The sequence below is a fragment of the Sinohyriopsis cumingii genome, chromosome 1 (assembly GCF_028554795.1).
Source record: "Sinohyriopsis cumingii isolate HCF-2022 chromosome 1, ASM2855479v2, whole genome shotgun sequence".
In the NCBI taxonomy this organism is placed as follows: domain Eukaryota; kingdom Metazoa; phylum Mollusca; class Bivalvia; order Unionida; family Unionidae; genus Sinohyriopsis; species Sinohyriopsis cumingii.
In genome coordinates, this window is record NC_142961.1 from 101,539,316 (window position 1) to 101,560,617 (window position 21,302).

The following is a 21,302-nucleotide window of genomic DNA, read 5'->3' on the forward strand; positions in this document are numbered from 1 at the left end:
TATGTTATTTGTCTTTGGTCTTTCTAATTGTTCCAATGAACTCTTTGGTATGGAAGGCAGTAAATCGGGTAAATGTCTTCGGTCTTTCTAATTGTTCCAATGAACTCTTTCGCATGGACGGCAGTGAATCTGGTAAATGTCTTAGGTCTTTCTAATTATTCATATGAACTCTTTGACATGGAAGACAGACATACATCTTGCATTGAATCTGATAAATATCTTATGCCTTTCAAATTTGTTCTATTTCCCTTAAAATATGTATTAAATCAAAGTTGGACTATGTACTCATAGGACATGCCCCAAAAATTTGGATAGTTTCTATCCAAGGTAATATGACACCCCAGCTGAATGGCCCTCAGCTATTAACATCCCAAGCCCATGCCTGTGTGAGCCTGATGAGTTCTTCCAGGCTGGTGTAAACTACTGTATGAACCCGGTTATTAGTTCACAGAACCTCCAAATATTGCAATTGAAGCAAGTGTTTGGACAATATAATGAGTGTCGTTTTATATGCATTTCATTACTGTACTATAAAGGCTTATTACTTCATATGATTTTTTTCTTCCAGCCACATAAAAACATTCTATATGGTTTTATGAATAGTCCATATAAATGTTGTTACATCCCACATTGTAATTTGTCGGTCTCAAAGAATAATGCACCTGCTTTTTTAATTTCAATGAATGTGCATTTAAAAAAAAAATATCACATACTACTTTTAGAAATTCTAAGATGGTAAACACATGAACTTATGAAAAAATCATTTGCTATGCCCCATTTTTACATATGACTCTTCTACTGTAACACTTTTATACAAAATATGTTTAACATCTATTGCAGACTGCACTGTAAATTAATAAAGTCCAATGAACGAATCTGATATTTATTTTCCAAATGATGATATGTAAATTAAAAGTATTGTCAAAGTTTACATAAACATTTCATACATCCGAACCAGAACACATCAGAGGTAACATCTATGGTACGATATCAACTATGCGTCTATCCATGCTTATTACAAGATCCTAGAATTATTTGAGCATAGTATTTACAACTGTTCAAAATGCTGCCCTATGGGGTATACTGTCCACATTGTGTGTTATTTCCATTTTATATGAATTCCCTTTTAAGGTATGAGTCGTTATCCTATCTGAATTGCATTGGACTTTAATGGCCATTCAATATTTTCATCATTCCTTTCTAAGTCCTGTAGTACATTATTTGTTGTGTTTTACAACGTCTGGTTGCTGATCGCTAGGAAAACTTCATCTTTCTGGAAAAGAACACAAATTCATCCAAGTACACTGCTGTATGGTAAACAATGAAACTTAGATTCAAAAATAGATCTGGATGGAATGCGATTTATGGGTTCCTCAAAACTGTATATATAGATGCACCACGGTAAGGTATATAAATCAGTTTAATAATGATAATTAACACATAGATGCATGCAATTTTTTTGTCCCAAGAAGAATGTATCTACTGAGGAAAATACTGATGTTGATAAAATGTAAATTGATCTACAATTAGCCATTTGATATGTGACGTTTGACCAAAACAGTCCAGTACAAATTTTCCCCATATTTAGCGGCTAAGTTAACAGTTTTTCTTTCAAAGATGTTGCCAGGAAAAATGAGAAGCAGAAATCTATGAGAAGTAGCCATACATTTAAAATGGTCTAAAAATAATTTTGTTTATTTTATGAATAGCTATCTGATAAACCTTACTGAAGCATTTTATGATCAAATAGAATAATTTAAACTGTGTATAACGGCAATGTACATGTATGCATGTGTGGTGTGCTTAATTACAATTCAAATTCAACTGCACAGCTTGTTCATAGAGAACCCAAAAAGAAAGAGAAAGAGAGAAAAAAGAAATTTGTTGAGTTAAAAATGTTTGTATGCTTACCTTGGAGTTGACATTAGAGGCTGTCGTTTTCTCGGATTCTGTTTGCATGGTGTATCATGCAAGGCACGTTTCTTTGATGTTCGTACTCTAGTTTGTTTCGCACAATTAATTTTCTCCTGAAGTAGCTCCTCTGGTATTGATAATAATTGTTCTTTGTCAGATACATGAACATCATCTCCAAAACTGTAATAAACTTCACCGTCTGGACACATGGAAATACAACAGTATCGAAGAAGATCTGGCAAAGCGGCCTCGTGACACCATATAGTCAATAAATAATCTATCTGAACTTGAATAAGGCTTCCTAAATTCCTCGGGGCACTTTCCGGGGGCATCCATGTTTGTGGATGTCGGAATTCTTTCCCAGGCATTTTGATTGTCATTTGCCTTACTTCTTCAAAGGACAATGCAGCTGCATTGTAGATCTTTGGACAGTACAAATCCTTTAAAAAGGAAATGTATGCATCAATATTTAGCATTATGGATGAAATTGACTCATCTGTCTCATGGATTTCCATGTGAAAGAGTTTGAAAAGCTCAAGACCTTGATTGTCAATGGCTTTCATTAAAATCTTTTCGTGTGAAATTCCATAATGTCGTGGCAAAATGTCATTTCCTCCCATGCACAAAATGATGGCAATCAGAGCCGCCGAATACTTCTTATTGAAGTATCTTTCAATACTTTCTATGATTTTGGAAATGTACAGCTCAGGCTTTTGTTTCTGTAGCCAAACATAAACAGGGCGTGTAAAGGTTCCAGTTTGGTTTCTTTTCCAGTGGAGACTGATACGAAATAGGTGAATTAGGACTGTGTCGATATCAGCTGATGATACAAAGTTGACAACAGAATCTCCATCAGACAACTCAGCATCAAGCTCCTTCATCCAATCAAGTTGAGCCATTTCTGCTTCTCCCTTTCTCTGCCTGATGTTAGACAGCTTCTCCATACCAACAATTCCTGATTCGGAAGTAAATCGAACTCTCAGTGGTGTTGTGAAAGGACAACATGTGCAGGGGACCTCTTGGCAATGACATGCTGTCAGCAGAGCTTCACTGTCTATAGCCAGTATAATATTTTGCTTAAGAAGAAGCTGATCAATGTGATTGCCTCAATAGGAACTTACAAGTTTCTTGCCGATCGTTGTTCCCACAACAGAGGGCTTGTGAAATGTATCATCACTGATCACCTCTTTTTATTCCTTCAAATGTAAGATAGATATTTTTCCTTTAGAATCCCGCATTTTTCTTGTATGCGCTTTTAGTGTGTCTGGTATGAAGGAATATTTTTCCTCACATATAACAATGTGACGTAAATTTGGAAGGTGTCCTATCAGCTTGTGAAGAATTGCCTTTGATACGTACTCTAAGTACTGGTCTCCAGTCGAAGCTGATGTCTTGAACTTCACACCGGCAAATTCTACAACTGAAGCTTTCGTTTGTTCCTTTATGGTCGGTGGAACAGCTTTGAAATCTGTCAGGATGAACTCATCTAAGTCTGGCAAATCGTCCTTTTGCTCACTTGTAGCTCTGGTATCAGATATTTTCTTTATCAATTCGAGAAGAGCTCTTTTCACACCAGCTGATTTATTTGTGGATGACTTTGTCCCATCTGGCTTATGCTCTTACATGATGTATTTTTTGGTACGCCTTTAGTCCTCTTGATTGCTGACCCTTTTGATCTTTTTATTCTGTTAATGAGATGTTTGGGTCCGTTTATCAATTCAGTGTAAGGACAATCACTAAGTGTCATACCCAAAAGACACTCTCTTGCTGCATATCTGTCAATCATGAATGTTCCTATCTCTTCTGTGGTTGAATCTAACATCTCTTGCTGAACCTCTGGATTCTCATTGTGATATACATTTCTTAGAATGGGATCAAAACTTGATGACATTCCCTTTCTTCGATGTATCAGACCAACTGTTCTTGCAATATGGCCCAAGTCATTATCACTGGCTTTTTTTCCCATGTACCTTTCTGAAATTTTGGATGCTATCTCTTCATCTTTTTTCTCATCTTGCTTAATCTTTGAAGCATCCTCTCCTGAGATGACAGACTGGATTACTTTATGGACTTGTCTCTGCTCGTCTACTGTGGACATCCTTATCATTACATTGCTTAGTGTGGCCCCTGGTCGAATACATTTCTTTGCATCTCTGTGGTCAATCTCTCGAGCAGTGTCTAATCCAAACCTGACAATACTACCATTGTGAGAGGTACTGAATAGAGCATGTTTCATTTGTCTGTGAAAGTGACTTGATTTGTAATGTTCTATCAAAAGCCGTGTGCAAAATCCAGCATAACTGGAAGCTCCATTTAAGAATGAGAACGGAAGTGAAGACTTCACACCGGCCAGTAGTAAGTTGTATCCATCTTTTCCTCTTAGTCTTTCAGCAACGGCGATGGCCACAATTTCGTCACAATGCCTCATTATATCAATATGCAGGGAAAATGTTTTATTCTCAGTGGATGTTTTCTTAATGAATTCTTTCAACATTTGTCCCCATCTCAATTCAAGCTGGCTGACGGATAACTCCTGATCATACAAATTTTTTACCAGCTCCTCTGCATGTGAATGTGGTAGCGAGTTGATAAACGTGATGATAACCGAGATATGCAAAGCTGCTGACAATCGCCAACCATTTCGCGTGGCTGTCTCGATGTTCTCGATACTTATCAATTTACTGCAGTCTTTTTCAATATCATCATCTCTCATATATTTCAGTATATGAATGAGGCCTGATGTTTCATAAGCTGATATTAAATTCATGATTTTAGACTTTCTCAAGTGCAGTACTGGAAATTCTGGAAGAAATGTTGCATACTTTTTGTTCCCATCTATAAGCTTAAAATGATTTCTGGCAATCTTGTAGTCAGGTGCAAACAGAACCTTATCATTTGTTTCACTCAGTTCAGCCTTCTCCAAAACATCATCGAGAACCACTTTCAATGTGGTTATGTCGTCATCTCTACCACTGGAGGGTGGAGGATGGCGGCATAATAGTGGCGGTGATGGTGTGTTCTTTAGATCCTGATACTTTAGTATGCTACTCTCAGTACTGCAGACAACAGTTTCATCTTTGTTTGTCATAAATGGTATCTGTATTTCTTCAAGGAGGGCTTGAACATCTTGGAGAATATCTTTATTAGCACCAACTTTTATCCTAATATTTGAATATTCTTCCTCCTCCTCTTCGTCTTATTTTCCTCTTTTTTTATTCATTTTATCTTTATACATTGGATGTACATCCTCCTCATCTATATCACTGACATCAATATATGGTAACAAATCACAAGATACATTTGGATCATCCTGGATGTTTTTCATATCCTCGACTGTATCCCCATTACTGTCAATGGATGTAATGGAGGTAATGGCTCCATTAATGCTCTCTATATCTTCACTGGAGATGTTTAGTGGGAAGTTTTCAGTTCTATCATTATTACTAATTTTATCCATTTTCTCCAAATCATGAATGGCCAAGGATGAAAAGCTTTCATCTAGATCCATGTTTTCTTCCTGAAATTCTGAATTTTCCATCGAAGCCGCTTTGCCTAGAATGTTTGTGAAGGGCTGTAATGATGTAAGTCTTGTCCATATGTATTTCAGGCCCCATTTGGCTTGCTGCTGAAAACGTTCAAAAGCACACTCTTCATCAGAGGTCATCTTTAGTAGAACCCATTCTAGATCTTCTTTTTCCAGCGGTGGTGCTTCCTTGCATGCACAATCTTCTTTTTCTTCACACAGTGGAAGATGCCATGTTAATACATCGTTTGAATCTTTTGGAATGCCTTTGATTGTAATGGGCAGGGTGCATAGTTGATTTATTCTCCTTTCACCAGGTTGTGGGTCAGTTTTCATGGTGAGCTGGACCAGATTGTCCATGAAAAATATAAGATGGCAGTCTCTGAGACAAACCAAATGTTCAGAAGATGAGACATCACTTGCTTTTATATAGCAAAGTGGATATGGTTTCAGATACGTTTTAAAGTGACAAAGTTCTGGATCTGCAGCTTTCTTAAGACGTCTGTCTCCATTTCGTAGACTTTGACTCATATTGGTAGCTGATGTGATGGAAAAAACAGATGTGATGTTATAGTAGTTGAAAAACAACTCATCTGTGACAATATCTTGTATGAGACCACTGTAATTTCTGTTAAGTATGTTCAGTGATGAATCGAATTGGCAATATAAAGAGGATAGTTTTGATGTGTAGAAATCATCTGATGATCGACGCCTGAGGCTGTCTTTGTTCAGTAGTGTTTGTTCTAATAAACACTGGAATGGTAAAGGAACGTGCAAGCGCCATTCTCGCATTATTTGAAAGTGGTTCATATCTAAGGGATCAGCAAGCCAATGTTTCTCCTCTTTAAAACATTGAAAGCAAAAGGAGTCAAGAATTCTATATTCCTCTGGGAGATCTTGGTCATCCAGACAAGATGAAAGTGACACTCACCAGGCAAGAAAACACTCACCAGGCGGAATGCAGCCTTTGGGAAAGAAGAGTATGACAGGCACATAAACATTGTGACTTTTCTTCAGAGAGGCACGAACTATCAGAGACATATCATCATACATTTCAACATTATGTTGCAATTCCTGCAATTCGATACCAATGTGTACTCCTGCTTTATGCGCACACACATTTGTGCACTGAAAACAAATAATATTTTGAAACTGAGGAGCAGGTATGTCTCTAAGAGCATTTTCTGTGTCGGTTTCCATTTTCTCAGGTCGATGGATACTTTCAAGATGGATAGTAATTCCATTTATTGCATCAGCAGCAAACTTTCGACATACCTTCAAGCACAATTGATTGAGTTCTTGTCCTTTTTCTGCCAACTCTTTACATAATCTAAAGAATTCCCATTTACTTTCCTGCTCATCTTCATAGTCTGATGCTTCTTTCTTACAAAAGGAACTATAATGCCATTCGAACAATTGAATTTTATTCCATTCGCTGTCGGTGAACTGTGTTTTATAATCAATAATTAAAGATGGAATCTTCAGCCTTTCAAGTTGTAGCTTATTAATTGTTTCTTCATACAGACTCAAACTTAAAATTTCAACAGACGTTAGTTGTTGATAAAGGTTCCATGTTGATTTATTCCATTTGTTTGAAGATATAGATTGTGTTTGTTTTTCTAAGAGTTCATCACATACCACTTTGCAAACCTGGAAGTCATCATAGTGATGGAACATATATCGAAAGAAAGACGACAAAGAAACCAAATTCTTTTCTTCTCTCTGGATTATCCCAGTATCATGTCGCTGTAATTCTTGTACAATATTTTCTTTCTTCACAATTTTTTTCTTGTCATGAATCGAATGGTTAGATTTAAGGAACTTTACAAGATCATCTATGGCTATGAAAGTTCCATCTTCGATTGTATTGAAAGGTAGAGACTCGAGTGATGGTATACAGATGGAAACCTGTTGAAGAATGAAATTATTTAACTATCTAATGTCAACCATTCTGTCAAACTAGATAATAAAATATAAAGTTAGAATTTTGGTACTAGATTTTATGTATTGGAAGATAAAAGATTACAAGTATGATTGATCAGTGATATGAGAGATGGATAGAAATATAAACTACAAACACATATGACCATATATCAATTGCTTCAATTTGTTGCCTGAATGCTATTTACACAAGGCTGGTGTCAGTTATGATCCAATGTATGATTTATACACTTCCATGATCATTTACAAACATATATGCTAATTACCATAGTCTCGATCTATGCTACTTATAATATACATTAGGCAAAAAAGTACTACTATCTAATGATGATACACTTCTAATTTACCGACATAGACAATGTTATGCCTTAATTACTTCTTGCTGCAATTAGACAAATAAATGACCAACATGAGAATTAAAGCGACATGAACTCTGGGTTTCTTGATTTTGTGGATTTTGGAGATTGAACTTAACTTATTATTATTGAACTGTCAATGAACTTAAACTGGATTGATACATTAATTCTATAAACTTTTGCAAATGACCGTGGTATAAGGCTATTATATTTCTACAATTCCATATATATATATATATATATATATATATATATATATATATATATATATATATATATATATATATATATATATATATATATATAAGTATCTCAAATAGAAACTCACAATAGAAAGTTTATGTATGTGATACACTAAGTGATAATACAAATTACTGAATGCAGGTAGTATAGAATTCTTACCATTTCTTCCTCTTCAAATTCTTGATGATATTACATACTCCGTGTCTTCACGATAAAAATGTAAGTATCATTGTAAAAAGTCACAAAACTATTTAGACAATGTATTTGAAGCATCTGTCAATCAAATACATCACAACAACAGTCAGCTAATCTTATGCTCATGCAGATTCACCATTGATAATATGGTCACAGTGGCTGTTTGGCTCATGTATATTCACCACTGATAGCATGGTCACAATGGATGTTTGGCTCATGTACATTCACCACTGATAATATGGTCACAATGGATGTTTGGCTCATGGACATTCACCACTTATGGTATGGTCACAATGGATGTTTGGCTGGTGTACATTCACCACTGATAATGTTTCATGTTAACTCAGAAAGCACTAACGTAATGTTTCTGTCTAGATTACAGAGTGGAACAGAGTAGATGACAGGTATGACATAACCTAGATTACAGAGTGGAACAGAGTTGATGACAGGTATGACATAACCTAGATTACAGAGTGGAACAGGGTAGATGACAGATATGACATAACCAGGACTACATAGTGGAAATGAGCAGATGACAAATATGACATAACCTAGATTACAGAATGGAACAGAGTAGATGACATGTATGCAATAACCAAGATTGCAGCATGGAAAAGAGTAACTGAAAAGGTGATTACTGTATATAACTTAGATTTGAGCATGGCACAGGCTGCAAGTATGGCAGAACGTATACTCAAGTGTTATGTATACTTAATTTGCATAATTTGTTCATTTTTAAATTCTTAATGTACCTCAAATAAAACTAGAATTTGAATAATATCTTTTATTCTAGAGCACATCACATGACCAGACTTTGTAGATTCTAGAGCACATCCCTTGATCAGACTTTGTAGATTCTAGAGCACATCCCTTGACCAGACTTTGTGTATTCTAGAACACATCCCTTGACCTTACATGGTGTATTCTATAACATATCCCTTGACCAAACTTTGTGGATTCTAGAGCACATCTCTTGACCAGACCTTGTGGATTCTAGAGCACACCACTTGACCAGACTTTGAGGATGACTAGTTCGAAGGGTAATAATGCACTCAATCTATTCTATGGCTTAGAGATCAAAGGTCATCCATATTATAGGACTAACATAATTGCTTCTGTGCAGAAACGTTAAGTCAAGACTACATCCCTTGACAAAAGGTCTAGATCATTGATAACCATTGGTCAGTAATCTCCCAAGTTAGCCATGTCCTATTAGTTTCCACACTGAGGTCAGTTAAGTATGGGACATACATATATTAACCTGCCAAGGTAGCCATGACCTATCAGTTTCCATGCGGAGGTCAATTATGTATGGGACAGGCATGTATTACCTCACAAGGTTACCATGCCCTATCAGTTTCCACACTGAGGTCAATTAAACATGAGACAGACATATTAGCCTCCCAATTTAGCTATAACCTATCAGTTTCCATGCTGAGGACAATTGGACATGGGACAGACATATATTAACCTCCCAAGGTTGCCATGACCTATCAGTTTCCATGGTGATGTCAATTATACATGGGGCTGACATATATTAACCTTCCAAATTAGCTGTGCCCTATCAGTTTCCATGCTGAGGACAATTAAACATGGGATAGCCATATATTAACCTCCCAAGGTTGCCATGCCCTATCAGTTTCCATGCTGAGGTCAATTATACATGCGGCAGACATAATAATCTCCCAAGTTAACCATGCCCTGTCAGTTTCTATGCTGAAGACAATGAAACATGGGGCAGACATACATTAAACTTCCAAGTTAGCCATGCCCTATCAACTTCCCTGGTGAGGTCAGTTATACAGGGGACAGACATAGTAATCTCCCAGGTTAGCCATGCCCTGTCAGTTTCCATTATGAGTTTAGTTATACATTGGACAGACATATAGTGTGTTGGTATTCTTGCATAATTTGATATCATTGTTTTTTTTTTACTACTGCTGCTACTACTACTGCAGCTAGTACTACTCTACTACTTCTGCAACTACCTGCTGCTACAACTACCACTGTTACTACTACTACTGCTGCTAATAATACTGCCACTAACGCTACTACTGCTACAATTATTAATGCTACCATTACTATTGCAACTACTAATGGTGCTACTGCTACTACTGCTGCTACTACTACTACTGCTGCAACGATTATTGCTGCTGCTACTATTACTTCTGCCACTGCTACTGCTACTACCATTTTATTCATGATGAAATGCGCATACCACTACTATATTATTTGCACACTCGCCCGCTTATTTATAAGTAGACCAATCTACCTACATACCTGGATATTTTATTATTATTGTTATTATTATTATTGTTGTTGTTGTTGTTGTTGTTGTCGTGGTATATCCAAATGGATAGAATAACACGGCAATTCAATTTAGAAGGCATTTAGGTCCAGTTGAAAATTAAAAATATCCACTGTCTAGTACACGCGCACAGCGTCATATCGTTATAATGTTGATGGTGTTATCCTATAGAGATATAGCATTCATTCTGATAGGCCGGGTGGGCTACATCTTCTTGTGAAGTGAACATGGCTTCCATTTCTATGGCATCTAACATTTTTTAAGTGTTGTAAAAACCATCCCAGCAAGAACAACATTGGTTAATATTCTATGTATGCTAGTAATGGTCCACTAATTTTGTTTCGTTTAAATTTGCGAAACCATGACGTCAAAAATAAAAATAAAAAATCATCAGACGAGGGCTACGTTGGTTTATTTCGGCTCCTCGTCAAACTAGCCAGAGAAAATTTTAATTCATAAATGGCATGAATGACGAATTAATTACATCAAGGCGCAGCAAGATAAGTTTTCAATAAGTATGTCAATATGGACTCTTGTCTATACAACTAGGAATAATGTAAACTGGTTTTAGATTGTAATGGACACTTGTCTGAACAATTAGGAATAATGTACAACATAGGCAACAACAGTGCAGGAAAAAGGGACAAACACGGTGCACGAAGACCAGAAATAAAGAAGATCAGGACATAAGAAGGAAAAGACAAGACACCGTTGGACAGAGAATAAGGAAGACGCTAGAAAGGAAGGAGTAAAAAGAAAAACACCAGAAAAGAAGGGATAATACAACAATTAAAGAATACGAATTCATCTGGAATTACGACGTAAAGGAAGGGCCCTATATTCTACCCGTGGACTAAAACAGAAAGAAATTGCCAACCCAAATAAAACAAAATCGACTTACAAACCAAAAATAAAACAAGGAAAGTACCCCCACCCCACCCACACACATTGACACATAGAATAATATATGTAGCGGTCACATTATAGAACTCATAGGATAAGACCAAGAAAAAAGACATACATATCTATAGCACACACGGTATAGACCTCATAGTACAAGGCCCGAAAAAAGGACATGCACATCTATAGCACAAATGGCACTTTTAGTAGAAGGCCCAAAAAAAGGACATTACATTTTTGGTACACACATAAAAAGACTCATAGAACAGAAGACCCAAATAAAATGACATAGTATACACACACACACACACACACACACACACACACACACAGACACACACACAGAGTAAAGCACACATATCATAAACACAGAAAAATGACATGCACATCTATAGCACATAGTATAGCAGACACATGCAAAATATAGCACTTCACCTACCCCCATCAGAAAAATATAGCAAACGTAACATAATTATCAAATACAGCTGTTATTCTGACTCAAGAAAGTCCTCTTTAAGCGAAAACTCTGTGGACGTGAATAACAATCCGGACTGTCATGTTGTTGGTGACATCATCTAAAGGCGACGCGAAAACCAAATCAATAACACAATAATCTTATGGCCATCATACGCCAACCTCATTGATATCTTTCTTTAAAACAATAAGTAGGCTAAGTACAAGAAACGAAACAAACAACCTTTTAGGAAAATTCCCAATTCAATTATTTTATCTGGAAATGTAACCATTGCATTTTGTGCGCCCATATAAATAAATAACTAGGCATAGAATCGACATAACACGTACAACAGCTGTAAGGCAAAATAGAGGATAGATGGACGGAGGAAGGACAAGAACTTGGATTTGTGGAGTGGAGGATGCGAAATCCCTAGGGTTCATTTCTCTACCGGCGGCAGGACTGGTGTCGGCCATGTTGGCGCCCTTTCTTCCCAGGTATGCTTGGGCGGCATTACTAATAAAGGGATAATCAGAAAACTTAATCAGTGCACAATCCTTACAAATTAAAGGGTCTCGCAGACCAACGATTTAAATGCAAAGCAGCAGCAGTAACAGTGTGTGTGTATGCGTGTGTGTGTGTGTGTGTACGTATATGTCTGTGTTTAGTGAATTCAAAAATTACTCAGAAAAAGATATAACGTATGCTATTTATACATATGGGCTCCTGAATTCGGTAATCTCCGACATGACTATAACCAGTAGCCGATTACCAAATAGGTAGAGCAGACATTGGCCTAGGGGCCCCGCGACAACGATCAACATAATATAGATAAAACGTATTAGGAGATAATTTGTGAGGGGGGCCCCAAGATTTCGACTGCCTAAGGGCCTAAACAGGGTTTAAACCGGCACTGACTATAACATTGACTAGGCATAAAACTTCTGTATGCAGGAATTCAGATGTGAACAATATCATCGCCAAGTATATGTTATGAATGGGGACGACAGTATTGTCTTAATAAATAAGTCTTCAATATACGCACTTGATATCTCATATCTCATCACTATTTTAATAAAAGCTACATAATGAAGCTTGTGACATGATCTAGTTTATGCCGGCTGTATTGTCACATTGGCATATTCATTGTTCTGATACTAAGATGTATACATGAGGTAGTTTGCTTTACATACTGTTATTTTGACCCCTTACCAGGAATGCTTTACATACTGTCAGTTTGACCACCTACTAGGAAGGCTTTACATACTGTCAGTTAGATTAAAAATACTAGGACCACCTACTAGGAATGCTTCATTCCAAGGTACAAATATGATTTAGTCAAAGATTAATACTGCAAATAAAATTTTAATTCTGTAATGATCGACATCTAATATCTGTGCGTTCACTAATATACGTAGATCCTAATATAAAATACAATTGGAAAACACGTGTTCTTCTTTTTTTTTAATGAACATTTAATGAAAAATGTTAATCAGACAATAGAACAGTTATATTCAAGATTTTGAAATAACAATAATACGTAAATTAGGCATATTTAGTACAAGAGCGTGAGAAAAACAATGAGGCTATATATTTTGTACTCTTCTGCAACAGGGTGATAATGGCGTTTTATTGTGCGTTTTTTTTTTCTTCTGTCGGGCAATTACGAGGAGAATGATGTCACTATATCAATTAGCTAAATCCTTCTAGAACACCAGACCTCATGTGCCATTTAAAACACACTTTCAGCCATTCAACAAGTATTTAGGGTAACAATGAGACAAGTATTTATTGTAACAATGAGACAAGTAGTTAGGGTAACAACGAGACAGGTATTTAGGGTAACAAAGAGACAGGTATTTAGGGTAACAATGAGACAAGTAAAAGAAAGAATAAGAAGCTGAATTGTTGATTTTACATATTGACAAATTTAATTTCTTGAAACCTTTAACATACGACACCCCTATTGTTAGGCCGGGCATGGATGTCGAATCAATTCTTCCACAGCTTTGATTTTGGTTGCTCTGTGCAAATGGGCAATGGATTGTTTATCACACCCACCTACGCGCACACGCGCACGCCAGTGCGCGCACACGCAAGCAAACGCTTAATTTAAAGACCATTAGCGTAGTCCTTCTCTTCTCTTTCGTTTTGTAGATTCATTCAGTTTTTGTATTCTTATACAAAAAGATAAAACTTCAAAGTGCACATTAGACTTCAGTGTAAAAATAAGTACCTATTTACCGTGTATTTGTCTTAAGTACATTCATGAAATGTTCATTGAAATTGTCTAATTTCCAAATTGGATGTGGACGATATTATTTACATAGTATAAACTAACATAAATAAGTTTTGAAACTTACACAGAAATTACAATAAATAATTAATACACCTGTTTTTGGTATAGCTGTCTAGTCACGTTGTTAGGATCTACACTCTACCGACTCAGAAGGAGAGAACACTATTTCAAGTTAGATCACATGTTTACCAGATATCAAGTGTTTTTCTGATAGGATGTCTTGGGAAGCATGTGGATGAGACAAAGTATAACCGCAAAATAATACACGGTGTGTTATGTCGAAAGATCATGCTTTCCCAGTTCAAATGCCATGAAAACACGTAAAAATATTCTAGCATGCTTTTTGTGTTCTTTTAATATTTATATAAAATAAGACGCTAAGCACAGTTCAACAAACCACCCGAATACATAGGACTTTACAAATAACTACATGTGCACATACCACTTAATATTCACCACCGAAAGGTTCAACACAGATTTTCGTCACGTCTTGAATATGATAACAAGAAGACCAAGAGCGCCACGTGATAGGCACGCTCCATGTATGATAGTCGTCTAGATAGGCACTTGTATGACATGGTTGATTCGGGGATTACTTGACTAATGGGTTTCAATGACTGGTCGATGTATACGATTTTGAATTTAAGATAGTGGACAGAAAGCAGTATTTTCACATTAGACTTGACCTTTGACCTCTAGAGCCCATAATTCATGAATTTTTATTACCTTCAGTACAAACCAGTTAGGTCAACAAACTGATTCAAGCACAAAAGGTATTTCGCAAAAAGAATTCGTGGTTGAGTCACAGCAACGTGACCATTGACCCTTCGACAACAATGTCAACAGGCTTCTTTCATATATTGTGTATAAACCCCCATAAGTAAAGTTATTATGCAAAAACAATTTTTTTCTTTTTTCCCTTCGATGTGATCTTGACCACTGACCATTCACCACCAATTCGATGACCTTATATCTTGCTCACCTTGTAAGTCATTTAAAACTTTGGTCAATATGCGTGGTCAAGTACTGAATATTTTGTACATAAACCATTTTTCTATTGTCACAGTGACCTTGCCCCTTCATTATTTGATCCCCAAATCTATATATTTATTTCATAACTATGTGCAAGGCATACATACAGTTTGTCTAGGTATGTGATAAAGAACTAACTTTATTGTACAGAGGCCATTTTCCTTCTTTCAGCGATAGTAACTTAAATCTTTGGCCTACTGACTACGAGATCAAAAGTTATCTCTCCATGTTATCTCTTTAAGGTATACATGGAGTTTAGTCAGGGTATGTGTTGTAAAAGTAATCTTAGTGTACAGAAGTCATTTTACTTCTCTTAGTCTAGGGGACCATGCTATTTTATCTTTCTTAGCCTGAGGACCAGGTTATTTTATATTTTGATCCAAAAATAGGTTCTTCCTTGCCACAAGTGCAAGTCATCTACAAAGTCTAGTAACAGCAGATGACGGAAACCTAAACCTATCGTACATAAATGAAAAGGTGAATGGACTGATGGACATGACATACGGGCAGCCATATAAGCATACACTCCGCCATAAGGTGAATTGACACATGGACATGAGAGACGGACATAGTCATAGCAGCATACGCTCCGCCATAAAGTGAATGGACAGATATACATGACAGACGGATATAGTCATACCAGTATACACTCCGCCATAAGGTGGATGGTTTTAATTCTAGGGTTTAATGCCCTATTTCAGCACAGTATAGGCTATGCATGGCGGAGGAAGAACCCTGGAAAACCCAGGGAAGAACCACCGACTCATGATAAGCTACTGGCAGGCTTTCCCACTTACCCACGTAAGTCGATCCTTGATCTTCAACCCACGTAGACAGAAGTGAGATGGAAATGGTCCGGAATGGTGAGCGTTTTATGCTTCTCGACCACTCGGGCCCCCTAAGGTGGGTGGACAGATGGACATGGCAGAGTCATGGCAGTATACACTCCGCCATAAAGTGAATGGGCAGATGGACATGACAGACGGACATAGTCATAGCAGTGTACACTCCACCATAAAGTGAATGGACAGACGGACAGCCATACACTCCGCCATAAATTGAATTGACAGATGTACATGACAGACGGACAGTCATACACTCCGCCATAAAGTGAATTGACAGATGTACATGACAGACGGACAGTAATATCAGTATACTCCCCACCATAAAGTGAATGGACAGATGAACATGACAGACGGACAGAGTCATAGCAGTATACACTTCGCCATAAAGTGCATTAAACACCACCTTGTACTTTACCTCACTACAGTACTTCTAAAGCTAAAGGAGGTGGGGGTGATAAGATTTGCATGCAGATCATAAACTCATTTTTTATGTATCCAACATTTGACATATTTTGTAATTAATCTATGGCCTATTGTCTATTTTGTTGAGCTAAACACCATTTGAAACAAAAGGAAACCTGGTGAATGGTACAATGGATGCTGATTTTATTGTTATTTTTTCTTTTGTTAGTTTCTTCTTACATTGGACAAATGAGCGATATAATTTAAAATAGGATTTAAAATACTTCCCTACAGAGAGCATTTGAGAACTATGCTAACACTACGCTGGACTCATGAAAGGCAAAATTTCCACTACGATTGAAATGACCCCCTGCATTACAGAGAACACATTGTGGACTATGCCCGTACGACGTTGGACATGTAAATGCTTCCCACCCCAACAGAGAACAAACTAGGAACAATGCCAGTATGACGTTGGACATAAATAAACATCAATAGTTATGTTAGCGTTGTTGGCTAACGTCGTCGCAATCAAAACAATTACAATGTGAATTTGTAGCTACAGAGATCTCAATTAATTACAATGTATCCACCCTGGTTATTAAATTGCAGATGGAGAAAAATGCCTTGCTGGCTTATAAAGGACGGATTTGGACATAGTAACCGTAAACTATATCATATATACTCACGGATATTGTGCCGTGTTATTATATAAACATGTTCCAGGTAAAAGCCACCCAAATTAGACAGGTAATGGAGGAGAAACATCCTTTACCTGTACTTATCGAGACAGTGTAAAATTTAAACTTTTTCATTTGACATTTTAATTAACCATGATTACACAGACGTTTCTATCTGTATCCAAAACATATGACCACATATCTTATTTATAAAAATCAGCTGATTTTTAAGAATTATGAGATTTATTGTTTTAGATTGGAAATGCATAAATGTAATTATAAATAAGCTGCTTTTTATAGTAATTTATCATCCAATCTTATTGTGTAATATACCATTGATTAGGAAATTTTTATTTATATAATACTTGAAAAAAAATATTACAATAACTTTGACAATTAACACAAGTAAAGTGGTTTGAATAAGACTAGTTATCATCATTGAGGGTTTTACTAGGTAGGATTGTGACTTGCAAGCAAGCCATAATCCTACCTGTAAACCTCACGGACAGTATAATACACTTTGTATAGCCGTGATTTGTTATAATAATAGTGCTTCTAATATTATATTATACAGATTGAAATTCAGCTGAAAATCTACTCTATTCATATCGGGAGACAGAACAACAATATACACAGGGGTAATACTAATAAAGATGAACAAACAGGCTATTTCTTAATGATATTATAGGTCACAAATACAACAATCAATGGGAAAAAGACTTGAAATGCCAAGAAGAACAAACTTAGTGGATTTCATCTTTGGTGATTATGAATGTATGCAAATGACCAGCATCCACGTTCCATGTTCAAGGTCTACAATTTGGTCACAAAAGCGCGTTGATTCAAATGTGATATTCACATGAGGACCACAGTCGCAATAATTGACAGGGACTTTACTTTATGTTGATCATAGTACGTATGACGGACAAATGGTCGCTTGTAAGCTGAAAATTAAATTCGTTTGTTTTCTTAGGAATTGCACTTTTGATGCTAAACAACCCCGGTATCTCTCGACGCAATGAATGTTTGTCCCGACTGCACAAACCCTTGGTCACATTTCTCACAATACAAAGTTTATCCAATAAATCAAGTGATACTGGTAATGGCATGAAAATGCTCTTCGTGAAAATATACGTAATGTAAATTGACCATCGTATTCTGAGTAATTGTAAGCCATCACCTTAACATAGCGCTGGAAGTCTCCGTAACGTTGGGTGTTCTCTTTGCTCCAAGTGTCGTTGATAGGGTCTGAGGTGCATTAGGCAAAATCGGTAAGAGTTCTGAGTTCTCCAAAGATTTAGTCAAGTAATCCTGAAATCTTGCTACAATGAGAAAAATGAACAAAAAAAAAAAAAAAACAGTAGGTTCTTGGATACACTTCTAGCGAGCCCGATGAACAAAACATAACTTAGGAACGTGGATGCTGGTCATTTGCATACATTCATAATCACCAAAGATGAAATCCACTAAGTTTGTTCTTCTTGGCATTTCAAGTCTTTTTCCCATTGATTGTTGTATTTGTGGATGTATACAAATCCAATCAATACTCTATCCCCAACATTTGCCTGACGATCACTATTACGATCCCGACAAAATACACGGAATGACGAGAGGCCTTGTACGCTTGGTACCAGTCACCCGCTTCCAACACCTTTGATTTTCAGGAAGAAATGTTAAAGTGTTGCGATTAGACGCTGATATTTTATGATGGTGCTGTGGGTAATTTTAAGAATTATTTCTGGAGCATTTATATATCGATGCTAGGAATGAATCCTCTACCTTTGCAAATGCGTGCTGATTAGTGTAGCACATCAATTACACTAACCTTCATACCCGCTCAGACATACAACTTTATCAGCCGTTGATACTCCGCCATAGCTATGCTTTGGTTGCATTACTTGTGCGAAAGGGAAGAGAAATGGATCAAATATGCCAGTAACGGGGCGAAACCTACCAACGACGCTTGAAGTTAGAAGAACAAGGATACCGCGCGGTAGAAATGTGAGAGCATTAGTTCCATTGAAGATTCAAGACCGATCTCGACTTTAAAAGAATTGCCAAATGTTAAAACGTTATGGACGTTGAACTCCCGGATCCACGCGACAGTTTGCATGGAAGGCAAAAGAATGTCACAGACTTGTTGTACATCGTAGACTAATCTCAGGGAGATGAAATAAAATATATCTATGTGTGTTCCATTTTCACTCGATGCGCAAATATTGCGATTTTTTGCAGTAAACCCTGAAACTTTCACTGTCACTTTGACGTGGAAGGCCTGATCGATGCAAAGTCTTGTCACCATCTGACTTGTACCATCTCGTCTTGCCACGCCAGTGCTAAGGAAAACTGACGTTTAGTTTCTGTCGTACCTGTGCCAAAGTCTTGTAACTCTGACCAAACTTGTCATCACACCAAGGAAGTACTCGCTTTGACATAAATGTGGGGCAGTATTAAATTGTGTCATGTTCTTGTTCTTGTATGCCGCTTGTTACACCTCTATAAAGTAAGCATTTTCCTAACAGAGAACTCTAGCAAAAGGACGGTCACTGACATAAAGAAATTTTCTCGAAATACGTCAACTAACTTCTCAAACTAAAACAGGACGCCAGCGGCTATTATTCCTGATTTCAGTCTTCCGACCATTACGTGATACTCATATAACATCACTGGCCCACCGAAGGTATCTCTTTAGATAGACCAAGCGGAAGGGAACGAAGCAAGCTCATTCCCTTGTGGGGAAACTTAGCTCAATGTCACAGCTAACTCACGATTGTGTATTTGGCAGTTCCATGCTTATACTTTGAACTGGATGACGTCGAAGGAAAACGACGAAGTATGCCAAAGCCTTTCACGAGGATTAGATCTTAGACAATTACGGAAAAGATCAAGAATTTGCAACACTCGACGAGTTTGGAAATGTGTCAATGCAGCTTACGGGACGGACAATTCTCTCTTTTAATTGCACTAAGTCTTATCAATTTTAGGGAATAATTTCATGCACATTGACACGGACGGTTGTATCTACATTGACAACAGTCGCCCAAACCTCCATGTAGACTATCTAGGTACATGGACTGACCGGCACCTTGGACATAAGTTTGTAAGGTTACAAAACTACTAAAACATCTATCAAACTGTGTACAGAAACGTGTGTTCGGCATTCCAGATTGGAACACCATTATATATAGACACGCCGACCTCCAGAATAAAAATGGTTCCATGACGACAGTCATCAAGGAAGGATTGTGAATTGGGAGAGGGATCCACTACGAAATGCAAGTTCAACCAATACAAGTTTCCTGTATTCTTACTTTACACTTGCAATTGTGCCTGTCCATTGAAAACATTTTAAAACAAAATTACCTAAGGATAGGAAAATACATAGTCACAACGTTTTGGCTAGAATATGATTGATTAATTTTGGATCTGGGTTCGAACGGGGATGAGTAGTGTTTCATTTGCATTCTCTCGATCCGTATGGATCAATGCATTTATAAAGTTTCAGATACCCAACAACATCCAGGGAGATGAATGGAAGACTTCCAAGACCAGCTACTTATCTCTATGGATAGTCAGGAAGAATACATTGCTTCTTTGTGTTTGGAGCTAAGATAATGCATTGACAGAGTTTGCCAAGAACAATTGAAAGTCAAAGAACAACTACATCCTTTATGACAGAGATGCTTCAAATGCTATTATCAGAGTAGTATAAAACGCTGATTACTTTGAAAATATTAAAGTGGTTACACACTGATCAACAATTGCATCCGTCCTTCAAACATTTGGATACCAAGACCTTTTATTACATTGTGGCAGTGGCACCCATTTTTCCAAGGAAGACAATACAAGAAACGTTGGAAAATATAGCGTAATATAAAATACTTTTGCACGACGTTTTGCCACAAGACAAAGCTTTTGCGACGTGTGATGGGCGGTAAAATAAGACTTAAAAATTTTTCTGTTATATCCTTTGCCACCAGATTCTTTCTTGCAAGTGTTTGTGTATTTCATTAAAAGAATGGACTTACGAAGAGTTCGTTAAACTAGAAGTGAAACGCAAATAACGATTGCATCGTTTACGACACAAAGTTTTAACTACTGTAACTTCCAGGCTATAAGGGTCTTCATCATTTTGAAAATTTTAAATGGACAATTATTCAAGCACCAACATATCAAACAAAATTGGATAACATGACCTCCGCTTATAAAG

At 36.9% G+C, this 21,302-nt stretch overlaps 1 protein-coding gene and 1 long non-coding RNA gene across 2 annotated transcripts in view; one reads left to right on the forward strand and one right to left on the reverse strand.

Annotated features, from left to right (window-relative positions):
- Window positions 1-21,302, forward strand: part of LOC149807447 (uncharacterized) — a 34,101-nt gene that overhangs the window by 4,484 nt on the left and 8,315 nt on the right. The gene's annotated exons all lie outside the window — the stretch shown is intronic.
- Window positions 870-3,487, reverse strand: LOC149807448 (uncharacterized). The gene is made up of 2 exons (XM_089938870.1): window positions 1,912-3,487; window positions 870-1,273 (listed from the first exon to the last, which is right to left on the reverse strand). Exons 1-2 carry the CDS (start codon window positions 2,856-2,858, stop codon window positions 1,255-1,257), a joined length of 966 nt encoding a protein of 321 aa, XP_089794996.1. The 5' UTR covers window positions 2,859-3,487; the 3' UTR covers window positions 870-1,254.